This window comes from Triturus cristatus, chromosome 3_2 (assembly GCF_964204655.1).
Source record: "Triturus cristatus chromosome 3_2, aTriCri1.1, whole genome shotgun sequence".
Taxonomy (NCBI): domain Eukaryota; kingdom Metazoa; phylum Chordata; class Amphibia; order Caudata; family Salamandridae; genus Triturus; species Triturus cristatus.
The window spans coordinates 832,827,579-832,840,085 of NC_140584.1; the positions used below are offsets into that span (position 1 = coordinate 832,827,579).

General features: G+C 44.0%; 1 protein-coding gene across 2 annotated transcripts in view; it reads right to left on the reverse strand.

Moving 5' to 3' along the window:
- The window catches only part of SMYD4 (SET and MYND domain containing 4), a 182,851-nt gene that overhangs the window by 71,282 nt on the left and 99,062 nt on the right, over nucleotides 1-12,507 (reverse strand). The window contains exons 6-7 of one of the 2 annotated variants that reach the window (XM_085649075.1): nucleotides 2,466-2,648; nucleotides 799-959 (exon numbers count right to left, since the gene is read on the reverse strand). In XM_085649075.1, coding sequence (XP_085505201.1) covers nucleotides 799-959; nucleotides 2,466-2,648 — 344 coding nt within the window. Of the gene's footprint in view, nucleotides 1-798; nucleotides 960-2,465; nucleotides 2,667-12,507 lie in introns of both variants that reach the window. The other variant, XM_085649074.1, reaches the window with a different exon arrangement.

The window sequence follows — 12,507 nt, forward strand, 5'->3', positions numbered from 1 at the left end:
TATACAACATTAACATTGACTCCCAAAATATATTCATAGGTAGTTAATAGTAGTAAATTCACAGTTGATGGTACTACAGACCACTATTTCAACTGTGATATTGTGAGGCACAACCGGCAAATACAAAAATTTGACAAAGTAAACTAAGGGCAGGGTCCACATACAATTTAAACAGGGGTCTGCGCATATCTACATAATGATACATGGAGGCTGCCAACATGGGCACATTTACACCCTAGACAAGGAGTGTAAGGTACCCGTGCAAATGTAAACCACAAACAGGAAATGCAGCCTGATCATGCAATGACACACCACAGACAGGGAAATCAGACTGTATTCGAAAATGTATATCACAGGCATGGAGTACAGCTTTCAAAGCACACACACAACCACAAACAACAAACTGCAACCTGAATGTGGAAATACAGTGAGACTGTGGGTTGGCCGCCTGTGCTAATAAACACTAGAGGTGTGAAGTAAAGGATGCACCACCACACACACAACAAAAACATGGACAATATATTTGCCCATGCAGTTGAGAAGTGCAAATATATACCACAGACAGGAAGTGAAGGCTGTACTTGTTCGTGTTTGAACAGAGAGACTGGCAGTGTGGTATTTCCAAATCTATCTTCAAAGGTGAAATGTAAAGCACATGCTACCAGACCTTTATCAGTTTGTAAAGTATAATGGTTGTGAGGGTGACCATCATCGAATGGTACATCTAATCACAGGTCAAATTGAAGCTTTGGCTGTTCCCTACAGTCCTGCTTCAAATTTAGTACCATAACAAGTTACCTGCATTGGGGCCTTGCACTTTGGGCAACTGAAGGAATCCAATGAGCTTTGCACATTTGACGCCAACTCTTCCAAGCAAGCGTGGCACTGACACTCAAAGAAATATTGATGCCTCAACATCTGCCGTCTCCTCGAAAGCATCAGTCTGCTCTGGTGTGGCCCTGCCGGATACAGTAACAACAATTATTGACAGTGACACAGAGAGAACACGGGGTCACATAGTCCCTCAACAACTTATACTTCCATCACAGCATGAATCATGGGGTGGGATGAAATAAACATAATGAAGCAGTAGTATTTACACAAGGACATGCCCTGACGCGCAAGTAGAATGAGGAGGCCAACTTGATTGTGTTCCATCCACAAAATGCACCTATGTGTGCCTTACTATACAGTCAGGGAAGTCTTGTGTGGCACAAATAGGGGTGGGGTCAAGGCTGTGGCCATAACATCTGACAGCACACCCCTTCTTCACAAAGCCCAGAAATGCCAGCAACATCTGTGGCCGCTCTTCTGCGGTGGACAACCTATCTCTGCCATTGGTCATTTCTCATTTCCCCAGTGGGCTGGATCCTTTGGAGGCTGTTTTTTTAAGGCAAATGGCCACTTTTTGCTCCTCTGCTACTTTCTCCGGGTTCTTAAGGTTAGATGCAGCTGGCACAGCATGCGCTTTAGGAGAGATAGAGGGAAGAAAGACAGAAAGAGAGATGAAAGGGAGAGGGACTGGCTTGAACATTATTGCTAGAGCTGCTATGGTACCCAACCCGGCTCTGCCCTTCTTTCCTCTACCACAGAGGAAAGCAAAATGTACAGAAGGGTTCAACAGAGACAAGTTTTCTTTTAAAACCCCGGGAGAAAAATGGTTACCGGCACTGCATGATCAGCGCAGTCCATATTTCATTTAGTTCCATCTAATGCCTTCATAGTAGTATTAAAGATATTGATCACAAATCGCAGGGCAGTAATTTTACAAAAAGTGATGAATCAAGAAGCCAGCCACGAACATTGTTCCCCCAGTTGGCTTGTCAGTTAACGGATGCGCCAGCAGAAATGGTAAGTGACCCCCTCTCCAGCTGAGCCCGTCAACGATTCCCACCAAAGCCGTCTCCATCCCTCTATGTTCGCTCCTTTAATCCTGGATAAGAATGCAACTTTCCAGAGCTTGATGGAGGAAACTTCAGCTTCTTCCAGCGAGATGAAGCAGTAGCCAGGTATAAAGGGAGAGACCTAGACTATGTCTCCATGTCATCAGGGACATGGTTTTCCTGCCCTGAGTCTAGCATTTCTCTGGAGGAAGCAAAGCCACAGACACACTAGACCTGCGAAGAGGCAGGTCCTTACACTTTAAGGAGGCAGAGCGCCTTTCACTCGGCGCAGCGAGCACCAGCATAAACTGGGACGAACCAGCATCCTTCTTCACACTGAAAGGAAGCAGCGCTCCTTATGCTGGGAGGAACTGGAAGTGGCATAAACTTTGAGAAACTAGCCGCTCCTTTATCCGGGAAACAAATTCATGCACAATGAAGCCGGCACCCCATGCTTCAGACACTTCAGCTGTATAATACACTGGAGTACATTCTTCTGAAAACCCAGGGTTAAGTCAGACTCCATTCTCAGATGACAATGTCAACCGCTCATGTACTCTCCATGTGATGCTTCTGGCTTACCGTAGCAAAGAGTCACCTCCTCCCCACTCCTGATTGGCTGCGCTGCTCGGATTATGGCAGACCTCCCTCTGAAGGAAATGCTGGTGTTGGAGTCACAGGAGTGGTTCAACAGACTGATGACAGGGAACAGGGCAGTGGCCAGGCGCACCTGCTCCTGACTCTCCACTATGGAGGCGCTGTCACCTGGAGACGGAGGAGAGACTCAAAATAAAGAAGGACAAAAACAGGGAGATAAAGAAAGAGCCCACAAAACAAACAAATACTAGACTGGACACACAGCAGACAATGGTTGTACTTTGCATGCGACAGGGCAGAACAGCGACGAAAGGGATGTACTGCAGGGATTTACTACACATATATATATATATTACCTACTGGCGGTCGCCAGTAGGTAGTTATAGTTAGGACCACGTTTCCATAGGAAAACCTCAACATTCTATTTTGAATAACTTTGGCGCCGGTCGACGAATCCTCGCGAATTTCTCAAAATAGGTGGGGCGCTACGCTCCGCTCCTACCCTGAAAGTCTCGGGGGGATTCGTCAAGCGGGGGCTGAGATAAAAGGGGGGTCCCAAAACGCGTTTTTCCCATGCATTTTTCCATAGGACCTTTAGAACGAGCTACAGCCCGAACGGCTGAACAGAATTACTAGAAATTTGGCAGAGAGGTAGTCCCTAGGTCAAGGAAGTGCCTTTTGTAGGTTTGGTGTAAATCTGTTCAGTAGATTCTGAGAAAATAGCCTTTAAATCAATATATATATCTGAGCCCGCTTACGGTACGCTTACCGTACGCTTACCGTACGCTTACCGTAAGCTTACGGTGGCGTGCGCGAGCGCGATTCTGATTGGCTCTTAGATCTTAGTAAACATTCGAATCGGCCGAAACCAGGAAGCGGCGTCCGCCATTTTGTCTCTCGCACTGAGTGTTGTTTATCAAACATGATGGCCAAAAACATGTTACGGGGCTGTTTTGACAACTCCCTCCCACATAGTCATGTTGAGGGAGTCCCCAAACATCCCCCAAGAGCAAAAACGGTTTTATTTTTTTTTCGGCAATTTCGCGGGGTACGCTTACCGTACGCTTACCGTACGCTTACCGTAAGCTTACCGTACGCTTACGGTAAAAAAATAAAAATAAAAAAAACACTATCCACACTTACCCCACCCCCTGTGCTTTTGGTGGCCGCAGGCCACCAAATGTGCAGGGCTTATTAATAGAGAAAAAAAACGTAATTTTGGCAACATGAAATTATAAAATCGAAATAAAAAAAACACTATCCACATTGACCTCACCCCCTGTGCTTTTGGTGGCCGAAGGCCACCAAATGTACAGGGCTTATTAAAGTTGATAAAAACCGTGCACGGAACGAACTGCGTTAAGTGGGCGCGCACGCCACAAATGGCGTAAAGTAACTTAGCATTTAAAAAACCGTACAAATTCACTGAAAAAACCATAGGTTTCACACACGTTATAGTTAGGAAATAGCATTTAAAAAACCTTGCTAATTCACTGAAAAAACCATAGGTTTCACACATGTTATAGTTAGCTGGACATTTTACTGATAAAAAACCAATGAAATTCCCCCGTTATAGTTACTGTAGGCAACTATAACTCACGCGACCGTAATCCTCTGCTGATGACATATGTGTCTTTATGAAAAAAAAATATTTGTAATATATGTATAGCTAAAATTTAATGGAAGAAGATATGGGCAAATAAGTGTCTAAATACAGTATTAGCATCAGCAGAGGATTACGGTCGCGTGAGTTATAGTTGCCTACAGTAACTATAACGGGGGAATTTCATTGGTTTTTTATCAGTAAAATGTCCAGCTAACTATAACATGTGTGAAACCTATGGTTTTTTCAGTGAATATATATATATATATAATCTACTGGCGGTCGCCAGTAGATAGTTATAGTTACAACCTAGTTTCCATAGGAAATCTCAAAACTCTATTTTGAATAACTTTGGCGCCGTTGACGAATCCTCGCGAAATTTTCAAAACAAATGGATCGCTCCGTTCAGCTCCTACCCTGAAAGTCTTGGGGTGATTCGGCAAGCGGGGGCCGAGAAAAAGGGGGGGTCCCAAAACACGTTTTCCCCATGCATTTTTCCATAGGACCTTTAGTCGCAGCTACAGCCTGAACGGCTGAACAGAATTACGTGAAATTTGGCAGAGAGGTAGCCAGAAGGTCAAGGAAGTGCCTTTTGCAGGTCTGGTGTAAATCTGTTCAGTATTTCCTGAGAAAATCGCATTTAAAAGCATATCAATATCTATACGCGCGCACCGTGCGCGCACCCTGCCGTGCGCGAGTGCAATTCTGATTGGTTGTCAGATGTCGGTAAACATTCGAATCGGTCGAAACGAGGAAGTGTCGGCTGCCATTTTGTCTCTCGCAGTCTGAGGGGGTGAAAAAAAAGGTGGAGAACGTGAAACGGGGGCAGAGTGGACAGTTCCTCACCCCCTAGCCTTGGTGAGGGGGTCACAGAAGGACCCCCAAGGGTTTTTTAAATATCGCGAGTTGCGCGCACCGCGCGCGCACGGCACGCACTGCGAACCGTGGGCGCTCGGTGCGTGAAGCGCACCGAGTGCCCACAGCGCGCGCCCGGTGCACGCACGGTGGAAAAACCTGAAAAATAAATAAATAAATACATAACTTGGCTTTTAAAAAAACGTACAAATTCACTGAAAAAACCATAGGTTTCACACACGTTATAGTTACGAATTAGCATTTAAAAAACCTTGCAAATTCACTCAAAAAACCATAGGTTTCACACATGTTATAGTTAGCTGGACATTTCACTCGTAAAAAAACAATGAAATTCCCCCGTTATAGTTAGTGCAGGCAACTATAACTCACGCGACCGCAATCCTCTGCTGATGACGTCAGATATTACATCACTGATGACATATGTGTCTTTCTGAAAAATAAATATTTTGTAATATATGTATAGCTAAAGATTAATGGAAGAAGACATGGGTAAATAAGTGTCTAAATACAGTGATGTAATATCTGACGTCATCAGCAGTGTATTGCGGTCGCGTGAGTTATAGTTGCCTGCACTAACTATAACGGGGGAATTTCATTGGTTTTTTACGAGTGAAATGTCCAGCTAACTATAACATGTGTGAAACCTATGGTTTGTTTAAGTGAATATATATATATATATATATATATATATATCATGTGCCACATATATGGAGAAGAGCAGTCAAATAAGGGGTGTATCACTGTACATGGTTAGAACCTGTTGTGTTGAAGTCTGTTTGGTAGTGGTATCTGGAACTGATAACAATCTTGTAAGGAATAGAATATATGGGCTTTGAGGAGGCTGTCCATTTTGGTACTCTGGCGTTCCCGGCAGCCAAAGGGGTGGACTAATGAGCATTTTTATAGACATTGCTTGTAGCCACCGAGAGGAAAATGCTTGCTATGGGCGTATACCAATTTCAAATGCAAGTGCTACAAAACTGCTTTCCTTTACCTGGAAGATCCTTGCTGTAGAACAGCAGTTCGTAAACTTTCGACTTCTGTGGACCCCACTGAACCACAACTGGAAGCCAAGGAACATCAAACTATTTCAAAAAATTGTACTTCAAAAGTAATACACAAAAATACACAAACAAGCACACTTTGTATGAACTGGGCACATCTACTTCCCCTTCAACTGTATATTTAAATATGAAAGTGACTACGCACCATGATAATACTGAGGCTGTGCTTACAAATCAAAACATAATTATGAGAAATCAGAGCTCTCAGCAGAAGTGGTAGGACAGAAGTTGTAACTGGATTGACAATGGCCTCTGACAGATACAGGGAAGTCCTCAAGCTTGGTACAGACAAAGATGGGGACCACGGAGGGGATTTGTGTGAAAATGTGACAGAGACAGTGATTGCATAACAGCTAAAAAAAAAAACCAAGCATTGGCATAGCCAATAGGTCTCGCCTTTGGGACCTTATAAGTGTTTAGTTATGCAGCACATTATAAACAGGCTGTGAGCCATGGGCGGGACAAAGAGATGCTAGATGCTGGACAGGCTAAAATAAATAAAGCCAGCAGACAGAAAGCGAGCAATTGTGAATTACAAAACATGAAGCCAACTGTAAGTAATAGGCAGAATGCATTTCAAAGGAGGTTTTTAGTTTTAACCCAAGAAGTCCTTCACAAAGCAGATCCCCCAGGGCTACGAAAAGCTCACAGCACACCAATTCGTTTAAATTTTTTTTTACTGCCAACCCAGGTTATGATGCCCACATTTTCCTTGCATGCATTAGGGGCTATGGTACCGTTGCTATGTTGCTGGCACATAGGTGAGTGCCACACAGCGCTGTGCAGAGGCCAAGGGCTGGATGTGCATGTAGTCTGATCTCCTCAGGCACTTTTAGAAACTAGCAACGCTTTTAAGCTCAGCTCCGGAGCTCCCGAACAAGCCCTTCCAGGAACACTTCTGACACCCTAAACTCACCCAGACACCTAGAGGCGAGTCAGTTGCCCCAACGAAGACATATGTGATGCATGAAACACAAACTACCGAAACTAATCGTCTGAGAAAAGACTCGCTACCATATCCTTATGGCTTCTTGCGCACACTGTTGCGAAAAAGAAGTGTGTTTTGCTTGCAAAGTTAGGTAGGACCCGTTTCATTGACTGTTTATAATTAATTGGGTGTGCCTGGCTATTTAAGCACTGGAAGAGGCGCCCCGCAGAGCCAGGAGTAGTGCCTTGAGCTTAGCTCCTCCAGCACATGGGCTGCCATGGCGAGATTATGAAGCGGCACACAGGGGCCAGTGGAACTGAAAACAGGACACGTGGAGGCGCAGGGACTGGAACCAGCCCCGGCATCTAAAATAAACATGCACGTTTCTACCTTCAGTGGCACGCACATTCCACATGCACCTCAGGCGGCTTCCGGAGGGATCGAGTTACCTGGTGAGCGGGCAAACCCCTGTGGCTCGGGTGAAGTGTGCCCAGCACAGCTGAGCACTAATAAACTGTCAGCGTGGATTTGTGGTAAATAATTTTCATTACCTGGACTTAATTTGATACGGAAACATAATAAAATAGCTCAGTAAAATGAGAGGCAGAATCCGTGGTATCAGAGGTTCGGAATGGGCTTTATTCCAATGAACGATTATAATCGGTTGCTCCAAGTTCCATCACCACGGAGGTTCAGGAAGTGAAGTACATACATTATTGACAAGAAATGACTTTTATAGTACATACATTACAATGAAGCGAATGCAGTAGGCGTAACAATTGATAAGGAAAATGACGATTCATATGCGTAACCGAAAATGGGTGTAACAAGGAGTAAAAAGGAACATAATTGGTTATGATGTCATATATAGGTGGATCTATAAGATAATACTTGGCATAGATGCGCGCGCAGCAGTATGACGTGTGATTGACGTGTAACTAGGGGGTGAAGGGGACTTGACATTTAGCTCTACATGTGGCGACAGAAGTCTGGAGGGTCAAGTCAACCTAATCCCAAATCATATCTAACATCCTATGTTTAAAGAACTAAGTTATCCAAAAGAGAGGTTTCTTCGAGTGGAATCTTATTCTATACTGACTGTTAGTGCGTGTACAAGCGTCTAAGTGTCTACACTAGATGCGAGGGCGGAATCTTCCATAGCAACAGGGCTATGAATTACTTGTATGAAGACAGAGAAGTCGGGCCTTTGCTTGGTAGCTGGCAGAATGTTTACTTAAGCTACTAGACAGGAATGCGTTGGGCAGGGATGAGGCAGATAACTCGAAGGTGAAATACAGTTCTTGGCAGAGAATAGGCTGATGTCAGGCTTCGTGAGCCGCGCAGAGAATGAGACAAAGTTCATGGTCACAGATGCAGGCTCAGACTGGAGCTTTCAGAGGCAGAAGGCAAGAAGAGTTCGATGACAGAATCAGGGCCTACTTGCCTGGACGGTAAAATGGCATAAGTGAACCATATAAAGGCGGTGGCCTTTCGTACTTAGGAATGGAATATCCGGCCCATTTCATGGCGGATCAACAGAGGACATGTTAACGGTGGACGCACATGTATTTGCGTCTTCATAACTGGAACTGGAGGGAGCATATATGTACTTGTAACATGCACATAGAACCGTTGGGGTCCAAGATAGGGGACATAACTGACCAGAAAAATCCATATTTCCACATTCCCTCCTTGTCCCCTACTTGCCCGTTAAGAGATATCAATCTTCATTAATCCATTGATCTGTTCATATAGCATCATTTGTTCTTCTTTCTTCTTCCGGGATCTTGAATGAAAATCTTGGTGTGGAATGCACGATGTGGTACACAGACCACAAATCGCTGGTCCACACTGCAGACATAGACAGCAACTGAATAATATGAGAAGGCCAATACCTAGGAAGGATAGGACTCTCCATCCCCAGGCTGATATCACACTCCAAAACCAACCGGACCAAGTCCAGGTGCCTGGATTCTGGTGTATCTGGCTTACAATCTTATGAAGGCGGGTTATGGCCTTATATACAGATGGCGAATTTTCTGGTATGAATATGCAACAGCTTGATCCGATGACCCTACAAGCTCCGCCCCTATCGGCCAGGATGACGTCAAGGACAAGACGATTTTGAAGCACAACAATCCGCATAGCAGACTGCTCTTCTGTTAAATTGCCTAAGGCGGAAATAGTTTCATTCACTACTGCTTCAAGGGTTCTAGTTAATCTACGTATCAGCTTACTATTAGTAACAGTACCTATATAGGGAAAGATGCCTTTATTGAAATCTGTGTATTTTTCCCATGCTGTTTCAGTGTAATCGACAATCGGGAGATCTCTTCGCTCTCTATTGTGTACTAAATGAATATTTCTATAATAATCAGGGGGAGCTAGGAAAACAGGTGGCAAAAGGAATGCAATGTAGCAGGTACCATCCCAATCTAGAGGTAGACGCATATATGCAGTCTGACCACATATAAAGTAGGAGTGGCGATAAGCTCTAAATGAAGATTTACCTTGATCACTGAATTCTACTGTAGTAGTGCATTTACTATGGCCCATATGTATGGAACCAACTTTTCTTACACACAATTCACCTTTCGCTGGGAATACTGACATGGTTGGTAAAACTAGTTCAACTTCGGATTCGACATTTAGAACCATGAGATTAGGAGTAAAATTACCTAATGCATACACTTCATTTTCTAGATCAGTTCCTGTTCCTTTGGGGCGACCCTCCTTGTCAGGGTAACAGACTTTGAATAAAACTAGGTTCAGATTTCCCCATACCCACTGGTCTTGGTAAACGGCTGTATCTGAGTCTATGGAATTGATTAAACTAAACCATGCTCCACAGGAGCCATTATGTGTAAACGGATGTGGAAAGAAAGGCAAGACTCCTTCATAATTCTGATAGGGAGGGAGCCGGCCACATACCCAACAATTAGTTGCATTACTAGTCTGGTGGGAATGATGTAACATACTAATGAAAGTGTTATTGCGCAGCGCAAGTCTATAAGACAATTCATGCGGGGGTAAGTCACTAAAAGAATGTTCAGCAGTAACATTGTAAACGTTTCTGGCAATAGGGTAATATATGTGCAACAATATACTTGCAGTAATTATTAAAAGATTTAAGAAAAACAAGATTAATAATGTCACTATGCAATGGCTACGCAGTGATTTACAATACGCCTGTCGTTTCATTATTTTTCGCGACTGTCCATGATTCAGGTCTAGGCGATACATGTCGGAGACAGATTCAACCGCTTCACCTAGGAGAGGACTTAAACAATCAAATCGTCCGACGGCCTAGGCCTTAATTTTAGTCTGTAGAGTTCTTTACTGTCGGCCTCAGCCAAAGGTAGTTTTGAGTCAATTGGTGAGGACACACGAGGTGGGCTGTTTACATCTGAAGGAAGTCCATGAAATTTCTTGATATGACTTGAATGAATCCATCCTTTCCTGCCTTCAATCTTCACAGCTGTCCTTGTGGTTAGCAAGACCAACTTGGGTGTCTTCCACCTGGGCTCCAGCTGAGTCTTTCGGTCGAAATTCCTCACAAGGACGAAGTCCCCCGGAATTACGTCATGGGGTTTCACCTCAGTGTTGTCGGGAAAGGCTGCAGCTACCTGTGAACGACAAGATTGTAGTGCAGACATCAAGGAAGCCAAGTAATCTGTCAGCATATTACAGTCAATATCAGTTATTTTTCGTGGTATAGGCGTCCCCCACATATTTGGTGGTCTGCCGAAGATCACCTCATACGGGGATAGCCCTGTTCGAGAGTGTGCTACCATTCTTGTGTAAAAGAGTGCAACTGGTAATGCTACTACCCAGTCGACACCTTTCTCTCTGCATATTTTGGACAATCTAATTTTCAGAGTCTGATTATGTCTTTCTACGAGACCTGCTGCTTCGGGGTGTCGGACACAGTGGAATTTCCACTGATAACCTAACAAAAGTGAAACGTGTTTCATTAATTCGGATGAGAACGGCTGGCCGTTATCTGAGTGAACAACACGTGGTAAACCGTATCGTGGGAAGAATTCTCGAACCAACTGTTTGGCAGTAGTCGGGGCAGTGTAATCTGAAACCGGGTATGCCTCCGTCCAGCGGGACAGAGCGCAGACAACTACGAGAACATATTTGAATCCTCGACATCGTTCCATCTGGATATAATCCATCTGGAGGACTTCAAAAGGGTGCTTAGGAGGATGAAATCCACCCTGTTCTACGGGAACACTTTTTCCTGGGTTGAACTGGCAACAGATCATGCAGGTACGGACCTTTTGTTTGGCTGCTGCTCGTAAATGTTTATTGAACCAAATGTGTTGAATGCTATCTAGCATAGCTTTTTCTCCTAGGTGTGCTGGACTATGTATAGTGTTAACTATAACTTGGACCATTGAATCAGGAAGGAACCACACGGACTTTTCCTTCATCATCCATCCTTGATCCGTTTGGATCCCTCCTAATTCAGTCCATTTCTTTATTTCTTCTGATGTAGCATGTGTCTGGATGTCAATTACGTCAAAAGTAGGATCTTTAACTGTCATACAATGTGTCGGGACTATTGTCTTTGTCATGTCGGATGTTTGAGTTTGAGCTGTCTGTTTAGCTGTTCTGTCAGCTAAATCATTGCCTTGAGAAATGATATCAGTAACTTTCGTATGTGCTTTGCATTTCATAATCGATATTGCAATCGGTAGATGTATCGCATCTAATAAGGCATGAATGAGGGGTCCATGCTGAATGTGGGCACCGTGGGAAGTTAAATAACCTCTCTCTCGCCACAGCACGCCGAAGTCATGTACAACTCCGAATGCATAACGTGAATCAGTGTATATATTGACTTTTTTATTTGTAGCTTGAATACAGGCTTGTGTCAGAGCGACGAGCTCTGCTGCTTGAGCGGACAAAGTATTTATATGATTTGTTTCAATGACCTCAGTATCTGTTGTGACTGCGTAAGCAGCCACCAACTCTCCTGTACTTGTTCTCATACATGAACCATCTACATACAACGTCAGGTCTGGATCTGACAATGGAACATCTGTCAAGTCTTGTCTGGGTTTCGTCGTGATAGTAATAACATCAATACAGTCATGGGCTAGTGGGTCTGTTCCATTTACCGGTAAAAGTGTGGCAGGATTCAATGTGTTACAACGTCTGATTTCTATGTGTGGCTGAAACAGTGTAAGTTCGTACCCTGTAAGTCTTGCTATAGTCAAGTGTTGTGTTTGCGTTCGATTCACAAGAACCTCTACGGCGTGTGGTACTTGTACTGTCAATGGATGTCCTAACACTATGGCATCGCTTTGTCTGATTGCTAAAGCTGTCGCTGCCACTGATTTCAGGCACGCAGGCAGAGCCTGAGCTACGGGATCTAATGTGCTAGAAAAATAAGCACATGGTTTGTGTGCTCCTGCTTGTTCCTGTGTGAGTACTGACAAGGCAGTACCTTCTCGTTCTGTAACAAAGAGTGTGAAATGTTTTCTGTAACATGGCGTTGCTAAAACAGGTGCTTGACATAAAGCTTTCTTTAAGCTTTCAAAATCT